Here is a 24,966-nt window from a genome sequence, read left to right as displayed (position 1 = left end):
TTTTAACTTATTTAATACGCAAGCAGGTTTTTCTGTGACATTTCTTCCTCCGAAATTACTAAACCGATTGGCATGTTTTTGGTGTCATTTGGAAAGAGCGTAACGTGAAGTTGTCCAGGAAACTCTCTTTTTAGGGAAATAATTAGGGTGAGGCCCTGGGACCCTTTACAGGTTCACATTTCTCCATAAGATTCATGGGAAACAGACATTGTTATGTAATTCCAGCTGTTGTCAGAGATTAAAAATAAGAAGAAGAACATATATTAATTGTTAACATTATGTAATTTACACAACTATGTGGTAGGTTTATTTATGCAATTGATTATTGAAATGAAGAAAAATTCTATAACCATAAGTTATAAAAATTATGTTGTGATATATTTTTAATGTAAACAGTAGGTTAATTACAATGTAGGGCATACATTTTTGTAAAAATTTGATTGCTATTTGTTTAAAAATTCAAACTACTTAACAAGTGTTTGGATTAGGCAGTATGGACTTTTGGTACATCTTCCCGTTTCGAATCACGGGCACAGCAGCTAGTTCCGTTTATTCACTAATTGTAAATAAATTATAACGTAAAGATATAATTGACAGTTGGTAGGAAGATGATTACACTAAACAGGTCGCCAATTGTTTTCAGATAACGTATTATCTCGTCACATTATGGTATTTGGCAAGTGACGTTTTAGTACAATTTTAAAGAAACGTGTCCAATATCATTCAAAACATTTGGATTGTTTTGTCTAAAATCTTTCAAAAAGTATAATCCGACGACTAAATAAAATAAATTAAAACAAGAAATAGAATAGTTTTATCAACAGCAGAATATTAGTTTGGTTCTCTTTTGTGATTACTAAGTGAAATTAAAACAATATTTAGGTTGGAAATTAAAGGACAATCGCGATCTCGCAACTACGGGAAAGTGAACTGACCTGAGCGACCCGACACCTCATAACTGGAATGGCCTGTTGATGTGAAAGAAAAATCTAAGAAATTTCAGATTAAGTCCATTCGTAGAAACGTGCGAGGGGATTAACGGGACACCCCTGTATTCTGTTCCCTAATATTTCCTTTAAAGTTCTAAGTACTGACTGTTATGGGTTTGTTTATATTAAACAATCGGCCAAATACTTTGCACCAGGTGTCCACGTCTACATTTTACAACATGCATTTCGTTCACCTTTCCCAGTAATAATTCGTGGTTCGTTCCTGATTTTTTAATAATGAGGCATATTATTGTGTGCTATTGTTCTAAATACAAACGAGAGATATTCAAAAAGGCAAAAAGAAAGAAAAAAGTGTCGAGGTAATAACAAGCCTATATTTTAATCAGGAAAATGTTATCATCATGTCAAATTTCAGCCTAATCCCGATGTGCCCAATGAATTGTTATTGAGTGATCGAACCCTAAACAAACACACAAACTTTTATTTGTAATATTAGTATAGTAGCACTGTACTTCAACGTATGAATCAGGCCGTAGCTTGAAATAAACGCTTAGGCCACTTACATTTTTACCATCCAAATGTAATATTATTTCGCCAAACAGCGCTGATCAGTTATTAAACGGAGGCAAATGGTACCAAAAGTCATTATCTTGCCAAACCCCCTTTTTAAAAAAAATCAGGTTAACAAAAATACCCCCGCCGCAGCAAACCTGCCGACTAAGCGAATTTCCATTTGTCTGAATTGATTTTCAGTTAAATATATTTTAATAACATTAGGTTTAACGAGTACCTAGGTTTGCTGCTACAAGGAAACTAATAAAGTGTGTTTTTGAGTAAAATATTGATAGCTTAGTACAAAATAAATAAATTTGCCAAGTTTGATCAAAATATATCCATAAACAAGCAAACTACAACATTTTACAATATTCTCCATGAGAATAACATGGGAATTTTAAATTTACAATTTTTTTAATTTTCTCCGTTACTAATAATCGAACAAAAATACTTTTATATACTAAATAATTTGTTTTTTTAAGCTCTTTAAAAAGGTCTAAAGAGAAATCGGGAAATTTTGTGTTTTGAGGGTCAAAAGGGAGAAAAACCAATTTTTACCCCATAAAACCCCCCGTAAAGCCCCGTTCCCATGGTCCGATCGTGCTGGTTCGCGAACTCATTCAAGTTTATCCCGCTTTACACCTTAAAACCAAATTTCATCAAAATCGGACAAAAATTACTCAAGTTATCGCGTTCACGGACGTATATATATATATATATATAAGTCTATATATATATATATATATATATATATATATATATACATATATAAAAATTTGAACGAATGGTGTTTTTGGCCTCTGGGGACATCAAAATGAAAAAGTAAATCGGTCCCGGGTCTAGGTCTTACCGTGCCACCTACGGTAATAGCTACTTCCCTATAGGGAAATTCGCTAAAATAAAGGACTTTGGCTTTGACTTTTTTCAGGTTATAATCCTAAGTCAAATTTGTATCTAATTGTATAATGAAACTGCTTGGTGCGTACCGATAATTAATGTTCAAATGAATCAGTAATATTATTTTAACCTATGTAGTATGTAGATACGATATACTGCACATTGTGAAAATTGTTTAGTCGAGGATACATTTACACATAAACATCATCATTATTTAAATATTTAATTGGCCAACACGAATGTTGTGATTATTGTTTTGAAACTGCTACACATCCTATCCATGCATCCGATCATCAAGTTTAAGGTGTCGTTGGATAGGTCGTGACATGTAAATTTGCCAAAACAAAACACATTTGAAATTCCATCAGGGCTCTGCCCCAGTGGCCTTCAGCCAATTGAAAGCGTCAATATACGTCATTCGATTTATTTCATATCACAGACGATTACTTGATATCAAACATTATAAATGACAAAATAAATGTAAAAATAAACGGCATCAGCATTCTGAAACATACTTTCTCCCATAAGCTTGTTAACATCCTATATCATGGGAAAGCGGTGATAGTATATAGTTCAAAATCACAAAAGCTGAAATAACTTTTGGACCATAATTGTGTTGTACTATTTTTTAAAAACATCATTTATATATATATATATATATATTTATACGCCTAATGAACAAAAATTGTTTATTCACTGGCAATTAAGTAAAATAAATATTCTATTTTTGTTTTTGATATACGTTTTTATCATCTCATTTTAATACGCGAGAGCTGTGTTTTGTGAATACTACTCCTCCCTTATTTGTGGACAAATTTCAACGTTTGAGGTGTTTAAGGTTTTGGACCAATTCGTAGTTTTGCACTAAGGTTTTAGAATGAAAAGTTCCTACCCTTATTGGCGTGAGACCTTTTCAAATGTTGGGTTTTCACCATGTTAATAATTGTATTATCTATCAATCTTTCTTCCGAAAATAAACTAAAATTTCCAGAAATGATATTTAAGAGTTAAGTACATTAACTTTCTCTAAATTAACTGAATCAAAGTACAATATATTTCATGCTACAGAATATAAATCCAACCGATTTACGACAAGAATGCATGGTGGCGGGTTGTCGAGGTGGCACGTTGTCGCCTATGAGCGAGGTGGCACGTTGACGGCACCAAACACTGAGCGTACACGTCAACCCGCCACCTCGTAAAAGAGTGGTGGCGGGTTGACGTGGTGGCACGTTGTCACCTACGTGCGAGGTGGTGGGTTGCCGACATCAAACATGGAGCTTCACGACAACCCGCCACCTCTGATAAAAACTGGTGTTGGCGGGTTGTCGTGGTGGCATGTTGTCGTGGTGGCTCATTGACTTGAGTGTGTACGACAACCCGCCACCTCGGAAAATTGTGTGGTGGTGGGTTGTCGTGGTGGCCTGTTGTCGAGGTGGCGGGTTGACCTGTACGTACACGTCAACCCACCACCTCGGTTTTTTTGTGGTGGCGGGTTGACGCCTCTGACCAAAACACCGAGGTGGCGCCGGTGGCGGTTTGACGTGGTGGCGCATTGACAGCGACCCCTTGCGACAAGACGTTGCCATTTGGGACCCCACGGCCAATTCTACCAGGCCACGGCCTGTAGTTAAAGGTGGCCGCGGTTGTTTGAACTGACCAGAGAAAGCTGTGAATTTTGTAGTTTTTCGGCTTTATTGGGAATCATATATCAAATCGTGTTATTTGTAATGCAAACTATTTTACATATAATTTACAAATGCCAGACAAAGTATGAAAACTTTGATACAACTTTTAGAACAATTAATAGTACAAGATTTTTTTTTTAATAAATAAATGACAGGAGTTACAAAGATTAAAGGTTAATACGTTGTGTAACTGTTGGTTTTTAATGTACAATTAAAATCCACATTGAACAATGAAGTTATGGGACTTGGCTTTAAGACTTTATGGGATTATGAGCTACGGGACCTAATATAAATCCGATGAAATAGCATTAGGAATTTAACATTACAAAACTTTGCAAGATTGTAGAAATCCCAGAATAATTGTCTTCCCAATTTACGTTTTACGTAAGTAATATATCAAACATTGTTGTGTAGTTTGAAGTTTCTATATTCCTAGTACTATATTCCTCACACTAAATATAGTATTCAGTAATTAATTAATGTCCAAAGGTCGTTGTGAATTTGGCGCCAAATATGCCTCTATTTTCTACACTCGCCAGTCGCCATTTTGTACATTCATTTTTCATTAAAGTTTTAAAGTTTAGTTTTGTTTTAATTTTAAGGGAACTCTCTTTTGACCTGAATCTGAATTGAGAATTGAAGAATTAATGTGAAATGTAATAAGTTAATGTCCTTCTTTTCGAATCTCGTCACCGTCACCTCATTTACTTTAAAAAACAATGAAAAATTATTTGATTGGGTAACTTTAAAAATATTACCTTTCATGGCAATTTCTTGAACAATTCGTCTGAAGTAAGTATAATTTCTGTTTTTCAAATCTAAGTAATTTTTCATTAAAAGGCTTAAGCTATGAACTATTTCTTAGGGCAAAAACCGTAACTAACTTATAGTGGCTCATGCTCAACAAGTTAATCCTTGATTATTGGATACCGGTGTCTTAAGTCTTGGGGTTGTTATTCTATCCTGGGACATGAACTAGACTCCATTATTATCGTAGCCCACTTTTAATTGGAACATCAGGACACCTGCAATCAGTGTAGGACGATGAACACTAATACAAGATAGAGTAATAACAAGGCCTGAATGCCATCTATAGTCCTCGTCACACTAACTTGAGGCAGCCCAAGGCCACACTGGATATACGGCGTACAGCCTTGGGCTGCCACAAGTTAGGGTGGCGAGGACTTAAATTACTTGTTCATCGTAGGCTACCCCCCGTTTGAATTGAGATTAACATATTAAGGTTTTAATTTAAGACCTATTTTAGGCGTAATCAGTCCTGGAAGGACGTAGCCTAGGCCTAGTTACACTATTCTAACTCACAGTGAATCCATGAGCCAACTTATGAAGTCAACTTAAACTTCGCTCATTTAGGCTGGACTTGCTATTTAATTTACTAGGCCTAGGCTATAACAATGGGTTAGGCGTAGCCTATCAAATCTCGGTCGAACTAAGTTTACAGTTGGCCTAAGTTAAAGGTAAACATACCTAATACCGAACACCCACCAAATACCGGACGCGCCGGGTTTCGTCTCAAATAACAAGTATAACTTAGCCTATGTTTTATCTGATCAACATCAACTTAACCCTCCGAGTGTTAAGCGTCGCGTAATCAACGCACAACACACCCGCCATAATTAGGCCATGGTACACACCCGCAAATGCTCTTTCCGATAATTAAAATAGCGAGCTGTGTTAGCGCTAAAACAGCATTGCGGTAGTTGGCGCTAAACACGTTGGAAATTTGAGTATGAAAAGTACGACCTGAACTAGGCCTACCTGGAATTTTTTTTTACTCATGAATTACTCATGAATTTTTTCTGGTTGGCCTGGTGGACACCCTGGGGAAGGGTTAATATGCTAAATCTTGTATGAGACAAAATTCAAAATTAAATGAGAATAAAATTTGCTTCAATACGTTTTTGGGCGTCCTCAGCACCCGCGGGATTGCCGTCCGGTATTAGGCGGTACAAATTCAGTATTAGGAAATTCAAATCCGGTATTAGGCAGTTTCAAAATATTTAATATTGGTTGAAAAAAACACAATTTCTGGTAATATATATTTTTATTATTTACTTCAAACGCTGAAAATCAAATCAGGAAATATTAGCAATCATTTCAATTACAACAAATAAGGACATTCGCACAGTATCACATGTTATTCATTAAATTAAAAACATGAACATAACTGTTAACAATCCTACTTAAAGACAGTTCTCATTATGTATCACAGATTTTTGTTGCTAGGTATGCAAAAACAAAATAATAATATTTATAATGGTTTAAATACCTGCATTCAGTAATCCATTATGCTGCTTGTGGCAACTATAGTTTCGGTTCACAGGGAACCATCTTCAGGCCGTACAAGGCGTCGTTATTCACTTCCATATATGAAGGTCGTCATAAGTACATAAAACACGAACACACGAAAACATACATTGACACGAACATTTAACATTAAAAATACCGAGTACTCGGGAACACGAGACAGGTGACGCGACCGGGTGGAAGTTGTAGCTCGAACACAATTTCGAGCTACAGTAATAAAAGCTCTTAAGCATAATGGATTACTGAATGCAGGTATTTAAACCATTATAAATATTCAAACGTAATCCGGAGGCTAACAACTCTTAAAAATGAAAATAATAATAGTGCTGCACTCTGTTGGAAAACTTTAAAACTTGTTAATGCTATTGCATATATTCATATTATAGAACCAACTTAGCTGACTAAATTCTTTAATTCCTTTTAAATATGAATACTCATAAGGTTAACATGGGGAACTGCAGAGCCACTGGGGCGGAGTCTGAAAGGAATTTTGAGATAAGAACAGGCCTATATGTAAATCGGGAATTTGAGAGATCATCATGCCAAATTTCAGCCCAATCCGTCCAGTAGTTATTGTGTGATTGAACTTCAAACAAACACACAAACTTTCACATTTATAATATTAGTAAGATTATATATTAAGTCATATTGAACATAATTAGGCCTATGCTATTTGATGTTCTATATAATTTGCTCATACCGTAGGCCTACTTTTTTCAGTGTTAAAAAAATAGAAGAAAAATGTTTCCGATTCCAAGAAAACTCAATTTTGATGAAAGCTCAACCGAAGAATCAGATGATTCAATAGAAGAAATAAACAATGACAAATCATCTTCTTCATCATCCTGGCTCACGGTGGAGGAAGAGGATCAAATTATTATCAACCTCGCTATCCCGTTAGAGGAGTGGGAGAAAAGACACTTGAGTGGTGAAGTGTTGGACGATGAAGAAAGTATTCCTCCAGAGTCCCGAGAAAGATATAACTTAATGATGACCCTATTTATGCACAAATCTCGTAAGTTTTAAGTTTTAATCCTTTTTAAAGCTATATTTTTAAAATAAATTTGTCTTAGAGATTTCAGGGAGTTAGGACGGGTCGATGTCTACTTGTACCGGCGTCTAGTTGTACCTGCTGCATTTTGGTGACAGGCGTCTAGTTGTACCTCGTCTAAAACTGTAGGTACAACTTGACGATGGTGCGGACGTCTAGTTGTACCTACGTCTAGTTGTCTCTACGTCTAGTTGTACCTCTTAAAAATCTGCAGGTACAACTAGTCGGGTACGCCACCGTCTACTTGGACCTCATACGTCTGCGTCTACTTGTACCTACTACTACTTGTACCTATGACTACTTGTACCTACGACTACTTGTACCTACGACTAGTTGTACCTACGCCTACTTGTACCTACGTCTAGTTGTACCTACGTCTAGTTGTACCTACGGCTAGTTGTATCTCCCCTTCAACTTTTCACCAGTTTAAGGGATTTATCTTATTTCTTTAAAAATCATACAATCTTACAACAATTTTTTATAAACAACTTGCTACAAAAGCCAGGAAAATTTAGCTTGTCCGCAGCTCATTGAGAAACCCCTGTTCTTGATAACAATGTACTGTGTCCCTTGGTCAGTCCTTATCCATATTACACTTTGGTTTTCCTTATTTCTTGTCAAGATCTGCTATCATTGTTTTTTCCACTTAAAACTCTACCTTTCTATAGAAAAATAACATTAACTAGCTTTAACAACAACTTTAAACAATTATCTTAAATAAATAAATTCAGAGTTTACAAAAACAAGTAATTGAGTATAATGAAGTGTTTTTGTATGGTATTAGTCACGGAGAATATTACAACAAGTTCAAATTAAAAATGTATATGTTATTCTTATGGATATTACGTAAACTGGCGTAGTTTGGTTGTTGATGCATATACTTTGACAAATTAGTTTATTTCAGACTTAACTACTAACTTTTCTCAAAAACACATCTTAATTACCTTCTACGCAAACGTAATTAATGCTCTGTATTGAAATACCATTGAAAAAATAACCCTGATATGACTTTTTAATTATTATTATTTTTATTATAATTATTAGCTATTATTAATAGGCAAGCATGTTTCTTTACAACCTTTTTCTCAGCTCGTGAACATCACAGAGAAAATATCCGCATATCGGTAGAAATGTATTTTTCCTGTCGATCTACAGAATGCCTTCATAAATTAAAATAGGCTAAAAAAATACATAAAAAAGAATTACAATTTGTTTAAAACTAACATGGGTTTAACGGGTTGCTATGCTGGTGACGAAATAACAACTAATTATGAAAATAAAATCAAAACAAATGGAAGAAATTCCCATCACATGTATTATTTACAGTTTATGTTAAATAGAGAAGTCTGTACATTGCATATTTTTGGTCGAGTTTTCAACCACTAGACCTCAACTTCATTGTACACTTCATTGCTCACTGGGAAATCCATTGTAAACTACAGGGTGGGGCAATGAAAGCGCCCCAATTTATAAACAGTACAAAATCAATAATATTCACCCTATGGATATAAATAGCACACCAAAACACAGCTTATCTTTTGCCATTTTAACTTAACAAAGTCATTTTTCCATTTCTTGAGAACAAAATCCTACAAGTGACTTCATTGTCCTACTTGACATTCCTTTTTAGCCACTTGAAACTCCATCAAATACTCCTCCAGCACTTCTTCAGGAATCACTTTAGTTTTTGGACTATCCTTAGCTTAGGTTCAAGCAAATCTGTGGGGTGACTTTGAAAAACCTAGGACGTCAAGTAGCTTATTAGAACAACCTTCCCCCCTCCCAAAAAAAATAGCCAACGTAAAGCTTTCAACAACAAAAGCTTCCTGGCAAATCTCTTCGGACTTTAAATTACTTTGAGTTACTCATATTCTTCTAACATTTGCTGGTGTACAAAGAGTTTTGCGGCACCCACCGATTATTTTTTTTTGTTTAAGCGATTATCCTAAATAATTTTACCCAGTTCAACATTGTTTTCCAATCTGGAACAGCGTCATGTTGACCAAGGATGTAATACGGTCCAAACAATCTCTGGGTTTTTTCACAAGAACCACTATGGTGAAGTGGGGTAAGTGTACACACCAAAACGACTAGTTGCACTTTAACTTACAATAACTTCAATTGTATTTCAGATATCCTAATGAAACTTGGTGAGCAGAAAGCTTGGAATGTTTTGTGTATGTGGTATTTTTTTTTAATTTTAAATTATTAAACTTTTTTTTATATAATTTTTTTTATAAACTGATGTCCTGTGCGTACACTTGCCCCTGAAATTGGGGTAAGTGTACGCACCCCCCTTATACTTTTATTAACTCACATTAGGTGGAATCTGGGGCAAGTGGAGCATAGCTTAGAATCTGCTGATTAAAATGGTTTTTTATTTGTTAAATTAGCTCCAACTGTTCAGGAGTTATGAACTTTTTTGTGAAACTCCGCATACAATTTTCGTGAAACGGCTAATTGGTACATTTACAATTATTATTATTAGTGTGTTAATAAATTATTTTAAATGAATTAAATGCTGTAAAAAACTTATTTAATATCTCACAAATAATGGTAGGCTAGTTAGAATCTAAAAAACACAATTTTAAATATGCGTATATAATTCTTTCCTGGAGGTGAATTCTGCACTGTAAATGACTTTTTTTTTATTCCGCCAAATAATTCTTAAGCAGTTCATATTAGGCCACATGACTATTTCACTAACACTATATTTAAGGAACTGTTCACTTGCTTTGAAAATACTTATTATTTACATATTTACAGCTAGTTTTTTTTTTAATTTTTTTTATTGAACGTTGACAGAAAAGAGAGAAGCGTCAAATATTAACTCCCCCTTCTGCCTGGTGTAGGTTCTGGTACCATTTTGAGCACATCCTCTTCAGGAATGACTGAACAGTCTTCTTTTTCAGGCCAGTAAAACATGTTGTCACCTTTTTTTCTTATAAACCTAACGACAGGCCCGATGTCATCGAATGCATTTTTTGTCATTGCATTTAGGGCTATGTACACTTACCCCGGGGCTGAAAGTACACTTACCCCAACCACTGTTCGGCCCGGGGAAAGTGTACGCCCCCCTATTTTTTTTTAACAATACATTTTAGAGGTACATAAACCACATTTTTGGATTCCTCTTACAAAACTGTATCAGTGTACCAATTTTAAAATTTCTATTTCTATTTTTTGATTTTATATGATTTTTCAAAATTTGAAGGCGGTACTTTTGTAGTAAGTAGAAATGCAAAGGTGTTTTAAAACTTAATTTTCATGTAGGCCTATAAATAATTATAAATGCTGATTTCTGACTTCAGAATCTGAAAGACCACATTTCAAATCATATAAAAAGATGAATTAAAAATTTTTTTTCCCAGTTATGGCTTATTTATAGTCAACGCGTCCACTTGCCCCGTGCGTACACTTACCCCACTTCACCCTATTTTATAAATAGGTTTCCACATCAAAATCTCAGTGTTAATAGCCTCAGGCATAATATTTACTAAAATGGCATAGTTTAATTGATGTTTTAAGCACAGCTGATCATTCATTGTTGCAACAATTAACATGTGACAGGTAAAACAAATTGTAGCGTTCTCATTGCCTCACCCTGTATAAGAAATGCACACTAATCAATGCAAATGCTTTAAGGTTATGTGAAAAAATATTTATAAAGGTATCAGCAAAAATAGTAATACATAATTGCTAGGCAGCGGTCTATTGCAATTCATTAAGGATATACTGCTTGTATATTTAATAATATATATAAATGTTTTAAGTAAATAAGCGGTTTTTGGTACTAGGGCTGGAAAAATTTAATTACAACTATAGCTACCATTTTGACCCTGGACAGCAATGCGTAGCTTTCAGCCTCCAATTAACGTCTGTAAAACTACTAAAACATCGTAGTGCGGGGAAAAATATTTGCCAATCATACTGGGACCGCGTCTCGTTGTCCCGCCGTCTAGTTGTACCTACGTCTACTTGTACCTCGAGGCCTAGGGACAACTAGTCGTAGGTACAACTAGACGTAGGTACAAGTAGACGGTGGCACACCCGACTAGTTGTACCTGCAGATTTTTAGGAGGTACAACTAGACATAGGTACAAGTAGACGTAGGTACAACTAGACGTGTATCCCACCGACAAGTAGTATCACCTAGCTTGTACGGATGCGACCAGTTGTCCCTAAGACTAGTAGTCCCTACAACTAGTGGTCCCTCCGTCTAGTAGTCCCTACGTCTAGTTGTACCTACGACTAGTTGTACCTACGACTAGTTGTACCTACGCGTATTTTGCTTCCTTATAGTCTAGTTGTATCTGTCCATCAATTCGTTACCATATTACTGCACGAGTACTTTTTAATAATACCCTTAATTAAATCAGGAACTGCAGTGTTCCGAGTTATTTGAGTATGATTAGCAAATATTTTTTACCGCACTATGATGTTTTAGTAGTTTTACAGACGTTAATTGGAGGCTGAAAGCTACGCATTGTTGTCCAGGGTCGAAATGGCAGCTATAGTTGTAATTAAAATTTTTCCTACAGTCACCCGACAAAGTTGGCTTCCTTGTACTGTTTATAGTACAGAAAGCTGCTAATTGCTGCATATTTATACTTTGCCGTACGGTTTATACTTTGCCGTACGGTTTATACTTTGCCGCACATCAGGATTCCAACGAAACAACACAAAACAGCGTGGTTCTATTATGCACATAATCCGTGTACGCTTGGAAATAGGTTGGCAACACTTAAAGATAATAATACTATGAGCAGCTGATTGACTATTATAACTACGATTTAACCTGTCATTTCGTGTTTATAGTTTCGGTATTTCTGAACTTTCTGGACTTTTCTTTTAAACGTTTTTAAAACATTCCTACGATCTTAATAAACAAGAAAATACCTTTAAAGCATTTATTTTAGGCGCGGAAACCACTTCAAATTACAAAAACATACGGAACTATATTCTCAAAACACGGAGCACATTTCTTGCCGAGGAAAAATAGCGGAGTGATACGGACCGCGGGTACTACTTTCTCTAGGGCACCATTTGTGTTGCCAGCTGAACCTAAAAACGTGTTGTATGGTGTTTGAAAGACTAATTATTTATATACTTTATAGTGACTGTAGGAAAAATATAATGTGTAACACGAGTGAAAAAGGCCTTTGCTGCACTCGAGATCATTCCGCACTCGCCTGCGGCTCGTGCGTAAACATTGCTCTCGTGTGCAGCAAAGTGCCACTTTCACCACTAGTTACACAAATAACTATTCCAGCCCTAGTACAGAAAATCGCTTATTTAATTAAAACAAATATACAAGCAGTATATATCCTTAATGAATCGCAATAGACCGCTGTCTAGCAATTATGTATTACTATTTTTGCTGATTCCTTTAAATACTTTTTCACATAACCTTAAAGTATTGCATTGATTAGTGTGCATCTCTTATAGTTTACAATGGATTTCCCATTGAACAATGAAGAATGAAGTGTACAATGAAGTTGAGGTCCAGCGGTTGAAAACTCGACAAAAACTATGCAATGTACATACTTCTCTATTTAACATACGCTGTAAATAATACATGTGATTGGAATATTTTCCATTTGTTTTGATTTTATTTTCATAATTAGCTGTTATTTCGTCACCAGCATAGCAACCCGTTAAACCCATGTTAGTTTTTAAAAATTTGTAATTATTTTTTATGTCTTTTTAGCCTATTTTAATTTATAAAGGCATTCTGTAGATCGACAGGAAAATACATTTCCACCGATATGTGGATATTTTCTCTTTGATGTTCACGAGCCGATAAAAAGGTTGTAAAGAAGCATGCTTGCCTATATTATTGATATATTTTCTCAGTTTTGTATAGTTTGGTGAAAAATAGCAATCGTACCACGGGCCGATTTCATCTTCGTCTTGAACTTAAAAATGATCCCGAGCTGACAAAAAAGTCATTTTCGGCCCTAGGTACTCTTAAATTATCATAGGATCGGTGAATACTAAACTCTATCTTGGAATTGCATACACTCGCTCCTATCTTTAAGTTTACGTTGTTGTCCTACTATCTTACAAGTTTTGTTGTAAGTACCTGTTCTATTTCTAATACAAGAATATTAAACACACATCTTGTTTCAACAAACTCTATTTCCAACTAAACTAATGTTTACCAAAACATGTTTACAAAAATCATCTGTCAACAAAAGATATTTAAACACAAATAAATCATATGACTAAAAGAACATACTTAATACAACATCCCGCCTCAAGATGTCTACATCTTCATGAAGCTCGGTACCGCCTCGGTATCTTGATGGACCTTCCGTAGTGAGTTAGATGGACAATTAAGGACCGTAGATGAACAGTTTGAAAGAATGCAATCTTCTCCGTAGTATGGTGCAGGAACTAAGAACTTCTGGTTTCGTCGAATGGTTTTCTTGTCAATGTCCACAAGGCAGGAACGTGGTTCGTTCAATTTCCTGACTACTTTACCATGTCTACGTAGATCTGTGATCCATACCATGCTTCCCTCTTCTAATTCACTTAAACCCCTCGTTCCATGTCGTTTATCAAATTGCATCTTAACTTCTTCTGTCAATTCGCCATCTTCATTAGCCGGAATAGGACATCTCGATAGCAGATCTGCTATGGCAAGGTCTTTTCTTGGGGTCCAGGTCATGCGATAATCGTATCTCATCATACGCATTCGGAATCGCTGTAGCCTCGGTGAGAGCTCGTCCAAATTTTGTCTTTTGAAAATTGAGACAAGCAGTTTGTGGTCGCTCTCAATTGTGTACATTTTACCCATCAGGAAACATTTTAAACGGTCACTTGCCCAAGTGCACGCAAGCGCTTCTCTCTCAATGTTACTGTAGTTTTCTTCAACAGGCATTAGAGTCCGAGATATATATGCCACAGGTTTCTTGTTTTCTCCTTCAACTTGTAGTAAAACCGCTCCAAAACCTTTTTTTGAAGCATCACAAGAAAGAATCGAGGGCTTTTCCGGATCGTAAACAGTTAAACATGGCTCTGATGATAAAATCTGTTTCACTGTGACAAAAGCTTTTTCCTGAGTTGGTCCCCAAAAGAAATCGTTTTTAGTCTTTAAGAAGCTCGTAATTGGCTCTAAAATCTCACTGCAGTTCGGAATAAATTTAGCCAGAAAAGTGATCATGCCCATGAATCTCTGGACTTCATTAGCATTACTTGGGGCTGGTAAGTCCACAACTGCTTGTACCTTGCTTGGATCAGGCTTGATTCCTTCCTTAGACAGCACAAACCCCAAAAATGTCACAGTCTTCTTGCAGAACTCAGACTTCTGCTTATTCAAAGTGATTCCATTAGCTTGCACTCTCTCTAGAACGGCTCTAAGACACTCGTCGTGTTCCTCTTTCGTTCTTCCCCATATCAAACAGTCATCAATGTGCACTAAACAGTTCTTTGCCCCTTCTAAAGCTTTTGACATACGGCGCTGAAACTCTTCATGAGCAGATGTAATTCCAAAAGGTACCTTACAGAATTTATACCTCCCAAAAGGGGTGATAAATGTTGTGTAATCTTGAGACTCCTCTGCAAGGTTCAGTTGCCAGAAACCGGAATTCGCATCGATCTTGCTGAAGTACTTGGCTCCCGCGATCTGGGACAATGAAAGTTCAATCTTTGGAATAGGATAAAACCGACGTTTCACACTGTTGTTGAGTTTGGATAGGTCCACGCAGATCGTAACCCCACCTCTCTTTTTTGCGCAAACTACCATTGGTGCGCACCAATCAGTCGCGTGTTCAACTGGGACAATCACTCCTTTTTCAAGCATATTCTCTAACTGCTCTTTCACCTTGCTTTTTAAAGGTATTGGTACAACCCTGGGGGTAGATATAGCATAAGGAACTGCATTCTCCTTCATTTCTATCTTGTACTCTCCTTTCATATTTCCCAATCCTTGAAATAAATTAGGGTACTCAGTAACCCAGTCAATATCTGATGAATCTACAGAAAAGATCCTCTTCACCAGGTTCAGCTCTTCACAGGAACGTCTGCTAAGAAGTGGAACAGTGATCTCCTCAGAAATATACGCATGATCATAAATTGATACACCCTTATGTTCAAGCTTCAGCCTTAAAGTTCCCAAAATATTGATTCGTTCTTTCTTCTTTGCACTGTACACAGGGGATTTGCACTTTCCTAGAGGCAGAGTCTTAATAAAATCACCAAGAACTCATACTGGAATCATGGTTACATCAGCGGCTGTGTCAAGTTTAAATTTTATAAGCCCTAACACTTGGTTTCCACAGCTTGCTTTTACCTCCTGGGCCCAGGCTCTGTCATTGTTTTCTATATTCCCGATGAAAATCCCAGGAACCTGTAGATCTCCACAGTCTGAAACTTGCTGTTCGATTTCTTTAACAACGTTTTTGTTTTTTCTCATCCACTTTTCGCGGTAGGGACAGCATCGAAAAAAATGTCCAATCTCGGAACATTTGTCACATTTGGCTTTCCTAGCAGGACATTCGTCCAGTGATCCGTGCCAATCATAACCACATTTCCTGCACTTCTTTGTATTTTCTGCATCCTCGATGTATTTCTGGTCACAAACTCCTTCTGTCCGATTCGGTTTACCGTTTTGAACTGACGTTTTATTTACCAAAAAAACATTAGTATTGGCAAGTTCACGTTTTTGGCGTTCTAGCTCCTCATGTTGGCGCAAGGTATTAATTGCTTTCTCCAGAGTCAATTGAGATTCCAGCTGGAGTCTATCACTCAGACCCTCATCTTGCATACCAATAATGAGGACGAGAAGCATCATCTCATCATTTAGTTCACCCCATGCACACGTTTTCGCAAGGCCATGCAAATCTGTTATAAATTTTTCAGATGGATCACTCCCTTGCTTGTGTCTCAAAAATTTTGATCTCTCATAAATTATATTCCGTCTTGGCACAAAGTATTCATCAAAGGCCCTAAGAGCCTCGTCATAAGTATTAGGTTTTGGTGAAAACGAATCGAAAATATCTTCACTTCTACTACCCATTACAAACAAAAGTACATCGATTTGCCGAGCGTCGGAAGTGCTATCCAGACCGCAACCCCGTCTGTACCTTTGAAAGCGATTCCTCCAGGAATGCCACTCATTCAGAGTAAAAGAGAACGTTTCTGGAGTTGGTAACATGATATTGACCATCGGAGTAGGAGTATACATAGCTGCATCATTTTCTCGGTTCGTATGTCCCAATGCAAAACCTCGTGACTCTTCTTTAGTCTTTCTAGAGTCCCTTTCTGAAACGTAGTTGAGTTCACTTTGGGTGTTGTCCTCACCGTTATCCTCATACCTTTGCCTCCGAGTATTTCGTTTTTTTCTGCCCTTACTTGACATTATGCGTGGTTTTAGACTTTCAGTTCGATAAAAATCCACTAAGCTGCCACCATGTTCTATTTCTAATACAAGAATATTAAACACACATCTTGTTTCAACAAACTCTATTTCCAACTAAACTAATGTTTACCAAAACATGTTTACAAAAATCATCTGTCAACAAAAGATATTTAAACACAAATAAATCATATGACTAAAAGAACATACTAAATACAACAGTACCTATATCATGTATAAATAAATGTAAGTGTATTCTGTAAAAAACTTTAAACAAATACGAGCTGGTGGCCCGTCCTACGTACGGGAATCGGGTTGTCAACTAAAACGGAATAATTCAGAACATCTAGTTTACACGCATAGACACAAATTCTGGCAGTTTTAATGGGGAAGATCACCTTATAAACAAATGTAACGTAACCGTCTATTTATTCCATTCGAATATAGACCTAAAATATGGCGATATGCATTTCAAATCCGATAATTTTACCATAAAACAGCATTTGTGTCGATTTGAAAAATCTTGATGTGAGATTGGCGACCGATTCACACTGGTTTTGAGTAGAGTAGCTACATGCCACCTCTAATTGCATACTGTACTACTTATGTACTTACCGTACCTTATCTTACTTCCGTGACCACTGAAACTTTTATGAGGATTCTCTTCTATTACCTGCCTCTTCAAAATTTAGATCCCAGTCTGAGAATGCATTTCATAACTTGATATTTCCCGTCTATCGTGTGGTACTCCTTGGAATATACTTTTTAAAAGTTTATGCAGAGCCTGTCCATCCAAACTTTACCTACTTCTGGAAAGCATCCCTATATTTGGGTGTTAACACATTTCTCTTAGCTCTCTGTTCTTTTTTATTTCGACCTCCGGGCCGTTATCTTGAACTGGTCTGCATATTTTCTCTGCACTTTATTATCTAACCCAGCATTAAGGTTTTTCGGTTCTTTGGTCAGTGCCCAAAGTTTCTGAATCTTCAGTACTACGGGGATGGTTGGTATGGTATGAGTCGACTTTGGTTTCTGCTGCAGTTTATTTGGCAGTTTTATAGAGACCTACTACACCGATTGACGCTTTCATTACTAACAAAAATTTTAGTATGCCGACTTACTCACATTCAAACATACAGAAAAAGAAGTATCAACACGTAAACCACTTATATCTTAAACAATTAAGCGATAAACTGCTGAAAAAATATTTCCCAAATATCAGTTGAAATTTGCAATGCATAAACTAAATACTTGCACAGAATGCATTTACGACAAAACTTGATTAAACGCAAGTGTTTGAGATGTTTAGTTCAAAAGAACACATTTCCTGATAACGCAGATCCTTCACGGAAAACTACCTACATTTTAACACGTTAGCTGCCACGCCGACCCGATCGGGTCGGCGTAGCTCATCTTGGTAGAAACATCAGCCGACCCAATCGGGTCGGCAGCGGGATTTTACATGACTTAAGTAAATTGATCCGTGACTTTCATCAGTGGTTGTGGGGAACTTTTTAAATAGTTCTAATCTGAGAAAACAATACTAATAATGTTATAGAATGTTAATTGTTGTCACAACATTTTTTTATTTTACTTATACATCGACTACCAATAGGCTATATTTTGCCGACCGATCGGGTCGGCACATTTTTTTTAAAACTTTAACATTATTGTTAGTGCTGAAATATTAATAAAACTTGAATCTAATGGTAATAAACTTGTTAGGAATGTAATAGAGATTAAACCGTATATTGACAAGATAGTTTTTAATTTCACAACACGTTATATGGTTATGCTAAAACTACATATTTGAAATGAAAGAAATTACGTAATTTTTGTTGAAATGACAGCTAACATTTACATTTCAAATAACATTTCAAGTCACGTACATGGGAGAAAACAAAGCACTAAATGTGAAAAATACAATCGTACAGAATAACTACCAGAGTTCACAAGGACCTTGCCTATTTATGTAAGTTTTTGAAACAATCTTTACAAAGAAATGGTTTCCCAGGACACGATTCACAAAATGTAGTGATCTTCTTGAGGTTCTTTGTTATTTTTCGGTCTCCAGTTCGTGAAGCTCTTGCATAGCACACTTTACAATTCTTCCGGGCTCTCCTTTTGTTCTTACCCTCGCCTACAAATATCACTGTTTCAGACAAGTGGTGATGTCCAACATGTTTCACTGGCTCGATTTGTCCATCATGCAACTCTAGTAGTGCGTACACAATCTTTTCCCTGAAGGTCGTAATGGAGTAGAGATGCTTATTCTTACTCTGAGAGTTGACCCCGGCTGCATCCTTGTAGGCGAGCCACGCATTGACGACCGCTGTACCCAGTAGGAACTCTTCTGCGACCTTATGGTACCATCGCATAGATTTTCTAATGGCTGTGCTGTACGACGACATCTGATCACTGACATCAATCCCCATCTTCGCCTTGTTGTACTCGACGATGACAAGAGGTTTGAGAATGGGTTCGCCCTGCCTGGTTTTTTTCCCTGTATCAACATAGTCAGGAGGATGTTTGGTTGACATCATTCTCACTTCCCTCTTATCAAACCATTTGGTGTAAACGATACCACTTGGGTACTCAAGACATCTCATTTCACCCTTCTTCAAGGGGTCATCGGAATTGGTGCCAATGGTTTTTTTTATGAGGGAACCAGGCCCTGTTGCTGATAACACTTCCAACAAGGTGAGTATTCCTTGCTAGAAGCATGTGGGCAAGATCAACGGAGGTGTAAAAATTATCAACATACAGTGTATGCCCTCGGTCCAAATAATCTCTCATGAGGTCCATTACAACTGATGCTGCTAATGTCAGGTTATCTTCAGTTCCTGTCCCAGCACCCATGTAAACTTTCATCTTGTACGTGTAGCCAGCAGTGTCGCATATTTTAAATACCTTAATGCCGTACTTGTGGGTTTTATTTGGAAGGTATTGGCGAAATAGAAGTCTTCCTCTGAAAGGGATCATACTCTCATCGATAACCACATCTTCGCCAGGAGTTTTGTTAGTCTTGAAGGATTTGTTCAGGATTTTGATCAGAGGAGATATTTTACCTAGTCGGCCATCTCGCTCCATGTTCAAATTGTCGTTAAAATGCCAGAATCTCAAAAGCAATTGGAAACGGTTTCTGCTCATTACCTTAGGAAGACAGCTCGAGGTAGGCCTAGACTCAGCAGACTGACATAAAGGCGCGAAACTGATGGCGGGAACATTGCAGATCAGCGAAAAAATGGACCAAGAGCCTTTGCGCGGGAACAGCTGACGCGCTGCCAACCTCTAAACGAAATATACGCCGGTATAAACGTGGGACCGATCGGGCCGGCAGCCATTTTTTTCAATAAATATTCGTTGAAAAAAATCACTGCCGACCCGATCGGTCACATTTTTTTTTACATTTATTTTAACAGTTCTAAAGTATATCTTGTTGTATTAGTGTAATATAAACACAATTCAAGTAGAAATATCGAAATATAAATAACAGTAAAAGTTGGCATTACGCCGTAAATTTGGAAATAGGCCTCGGCAGCTAACGTGTTAAAGTGAAATAGTATATAGGCAAACACCAACGAACAATATTTTTGTAAACAAACAACGAGACGTAGGAATTGGCTAACTCTGGAACTCGCTAACTCGGTCGTGTGTCGGAACTGGCTAACTCTGGAACTGGCTAACCGTCTCAGTCAGGAATTCGCTAACTCCGGAACCCGCTAACTCGATTTTGTCTCGCGGCGGAATTCGCTAACTCTGGAAGTCGCTAACCCGGCCGCGCCCACTGCACGGAGCATTGCCAACCTTGTACAACGAAATAATCGTAGACTGCCGTATTTCAAAATGTCAGTGACAATGAAGTTACAGTAAATGTTATGGTTTTTTGTTATCAATTCTACTTTTAACAGATAACTAGCCCAAAGTAATTCAAAGACAATAACAAAATCATGAAAAAGTGTTTTTTTTTTATTCAACTGTACAATGGCCAATTAAATGTTTATGGTTTCGATCTTTAATATAAATGCCATACTTATAAAAGAAAATAATAGAATATGAAAAATATTAAAAATTCAGTTTAATTGGTACTAAATAATTAAACCTCTACGAAATTCAGCTAAAATACACGAAAGTTCTCAAACACGGAAAACAAATTTAATCGTAATGTCGTAATAAACCAAAACCATTATTTAATACAGTCATCAACCACCGTAACTTTCAAACCTAATTCATAGATTTAAAATTAAATTTTCGTCGTTGAATCTTCCAACTTACGTGTACAAATATGACATAGACTAAGTTTCATATCAATTTATAGAATAGCTGTAGGCCTAAATCTAGGCCTAATAGTTTAAACCAAAGCATTGTAGGCCTAATAGTAAATAGTTGCCTAATTATAAAATGTGTTGAATTTTTAGTAATAATGTTACATGTTTTAAAACAGTTTTTAGGTTGTACACCTAAGCATTACTAGTAAATAATAGGAGAAGATATAATATTCATATAATAAAACGTGACAGGGTTATTTTAATTCACGATTCTTAATCAACGACTTGACGGATTTTCCTGATTTGAGTGTGGGGTTTCATTATATTGCTTTTACAATCGAAATAAACTATACCAAGCCATTGCTCGGTTCTCCGTTCCCCGGTACTAAACTGCTCAATAGACAATAGCTTTGTTTTTGAATAAGATCAGGTAATTTTAGCTATTGCCACCATTCATAAAAATGGTAACAAACAAGAACGCCTCGGTCCATTTAGAACCGTAAACACTCAAGACTTAAAAAAAGTAGGATTTTGTTTAAAAAGTAGGCCTACTGAAAGACGTAAAATTAATATTAATTAAACAAAATTAAGAGGATGACCCGGGTTATACACTAATAGCCTACGATAACAGAAATTTACAAGTAGTATGTATGCATAGACTAATTTTTATTGCAATCTATTAATACATTAGGCCTACCACTTTATAATGCATTGATCAATATTTATTTAAATTCAATAGCTCTATTTAAAAATACATTACCACTACAATGTATTTCTGTAATGGTGTTTAACATGTAAATTTTATCATGATTTATGATTCAATTTTATGATTCAAGGTTACAAGCCCAGTATATAAAATACTAACTTAATAATTTTTTTAGCAGAAATTCACAAAATGGTATTTATGTGAATAAAAGAAACAAATGGCGATTTGGCGGACTACGAAAATAGATATTTCATAACATGTAAAAGATCCAAATTACATGTAGGCCTACAGTATTATATTTTTGCATCCCAATAAACTACTATTTAAGTAAGAAAACAACAAATAAAACATACTCCCTTATATTAGTACATTTCTCATCCTTATGGATCAGCTGAAGACAGTTGTATTGTTAGTTCTGTCCGGTGCACTGTCTTTAGAGGTCGTGTTTTGTTTACAATTGTTTATTGTTTTCAGCCCTTTAAAACCTCGTTTAACCAAATGAAACGTTTTAATCACAATTAAAAACACGTCCACTAGTTATATAAACGAACAGTAAAGAAAAATAATGAAGTTAACTATAAAATAATAGAAACACAATTTCGTCGACACTAGCGATCATTGTCACCGGACATGAACTAGACACGAAAAACTAGCTTCAAAGTTTACAATGGGATGTAAATTTTACTCGTGTTGGTTAGTTTATGGTAAGACTATAATGCATTTTCCACCCTAATAATCATAAGAATAATATTAAACATACTTCTAAATATATTTATTTTATCGACAACGTTGCTCTTACTCCTAATTATTCGTAGGATACGACATTATGGTACCGATACGATATAGGTACTACACTTTCGGCAACACTGACCAAAAATCTTCGTGCTTGGCTCCCATTGGACGGCCCGCGAGGCTTCTGATTGGGAGATAGCGAGTTCCGCCGAGGGACCGAGTTAGCGACTTCCGTACGTGGACGGAATTCGCTAACCCGGCTCTAGAGCGGGTTAGCGGGTTCCGGAGTTAGCCAATTCCGAAACCGAACAAGTTAGCGAGTTCCTCTCATCAACCAAATTTGAAGATAGGGCGTTTAACATGGGGTTAGCGAGTTCCAGAGTTAGCCAATTCCGCGGACCCCAAACAACTCGTAACATAAACATTTCAATGACAGTTATAAACCAGCTGTTAGTTAAACCATCATTGAAAATACTTTAAATTGCTAGCGTCGGCTGCTAGACTTTAAAAAAATTAAAACTTAATTTCTAAAAAACTGAAACCCTAAATTAAAATTATGGCTTCGACATTCCCTAGTTCTCAAAATGATCTTTCTTTCAACACAAACATCATAAAAATCCGTCAAGTGGTTAATTCAGAATCGTGAAATAAAAAAATCCTATTTCCTTTTAATATTATAGATTAGTAAAATAGTTTTCCGGCAAACTATCGTTGAATGAATTAGGTTAATTACAAGTAGTTAAATTAACCTCGACCCGTGCTATATGCTTAATGAAGTTTGTCCGGCAAAATACCATAGTAAAATTTAACCAAATAAATAAAATCAAAAGCAATTCATTACAAAAGAATAATAGATACAGAATTAACGTAATTTCTGAAAATCGACAGGGCCCACATATGCGAAGCCTGTGCGTGGGGACCGAGTTGACTCAATAATTAGCAATTTGTCATAGTCTTGTAACACAATTAACTACCACTATTATAGTTATCAATCCTGGCATTTCAATGGTATTTCAATACTGAGCTTTATTTACGTTTGCGTAGAAGCTTTGACTAAAACAACGTAGAAGGTAATTAAGATGTGTTTTTGAGAAAAGTTAGTAGTTAAGTGTGAAATAAACTAATTTGTCAAAGTATATGCATCAACAACCAAACTACGCCAGTTTACGTAATATCCATAAGAATAACATATAAATTTTTAATTTGAACTTGTTGTAATATTCTCCGTGACTAATACCATACAAAAACACTTCATTATACTCAATTACTTGTTTGTGTAAACTCTGAATTTATTTATTTAAGATAATTGTTTAAAGTTGTTGTTTAAGCTAGTTAATGTTAGTTTTCTATAGAAAGGTAGAGTTTAAGTGGAAAAAACAATGATAGCAGATCTTGACAAGAAATAAGGAAAACCAAAGTGTAATATGGATAAGGGACACAAGTACATTGTTATCAAGAACAGGGGTTTCTCAATGAGCTGCAGACAAGCCAAATTTTCCTGGCTTTTGTAGCAAGTTGTTTATAAAAAATTGTTGTAAGATTGTACGATTTTTAAAGAAATAAAATAAATCCCTTAAACTGGTGACAAGTTGAAGGGGAGATACAACTAGCCGTAGGTACAACTAGACGTAGGTACAAGTAGGCGTAGGTACAACTAGTCGTAGGTACAAGTAGTCGTAGGTACAAGTAGTCGTAGGTACAAGTAGACGCAGACGTATGAGGTACAAGTAGACGGTGGCGTACCCGACTAGTTGTACCTGTAGATTTTTAAGAGGTACAACTAGACGTAAAGACAACTAGACGTAGGTACAACTAGACGTCCGCACCATCGTCAAGTTGTACCTACAGCTTTGGACGAGGTACAACTAGACGCCTGTCACCAAAATGCAGCAGGTACAACTAGACGCCGGTACAAGTAGACATCGCCCCATCATACTCAATTGACTCGGAACACTGCAGTTTCTGATTTAATTAAGGGTATTTTATTAAAAAGTACTCGTGCAGTAATCAATTAAACAGGGTAATGAATTGAAGGATAGATACAACTAGACTATATAAGGACGCAAAATACGCGTAGGTACAACTAGTCGTAGGTACAACTAGACGTAGGTAAAACTAGACGTAGGGACCACTAGTCGTAGGGACCACTAGTCGTAGGGACAACTGGTCGCATCCGTACAAGCTAGGTGATACTACTTGTCGGTGGGATACACGTCTAGTTGTACCTACGTCTACTTGTACCTATGTCTAGTTGTACCTCCTAAAAATCTGCAGGTACAACTAGTCGGGTGTGCCACCGTCTACTTGTACCTACGTCTAGTTGTACCTACGACTAGTTGTCCCTAGGCCTCGAGGTACAAGTAGACGTAGGTACAACTAGACGGCGGGACAACGAGACGCGGTCCCGTTAGGACGTCTACTCTTAACCCT

General features: G+C 36.4%; 1 protein-coding gene across 2 annotated transcripts in view; it reads left to right on the top strand.

Moving 5' to 3' along the window:
* Positions 1-4,642: 4,642 nt before the first annotated feature.
* LOC128999176 (uncharacterized) overlaps positions 4,643-24,966 on the top strand; it is a 152,604-nt gene continuing 132,280 nt past the window's right edge. For both annotated transcript variants that reach the window (XM_054425576.1, XM_054425575.1), the window contains exons 1-2: positions 4,643-4,882; positions 7,139-7,433. In XM_054425576.1, coding sequence (XP_054281551.1) covers positions 7,160-7,433 — 274 coding nt within the window. In that variant the 5' untranslated portion in view covers positions 4,643-4,882; positions 7,139-7,159. The remainder of the gene's footprint in view (positions 4,883-7,138; positions 7,434-24,966) is intronic.

This window comes from Macrosteles quadrilineatus, unplaced genomic scaffold (genome assembly GCF_028750875.1).
Source record: "Macrosteles quadrilineatus isolate MER2022 unplaced genomic scaffold, UCM_ALF_1.0 Scaffold_7__1_contigs__length_78375512, whole genome shotgun sequence".
Taxonomy (NCBI): Eukaryota; Metazoa; Arthropoda; class Insecta; order Hemiptera; family Cicadellidae; genus Macrosteles; species Macrosteles quadrilineatus.
Note: the sequence above shows the minus strand (reverse complement) of the source record. Positions and strands in the feature narration are given on the sequence as shown.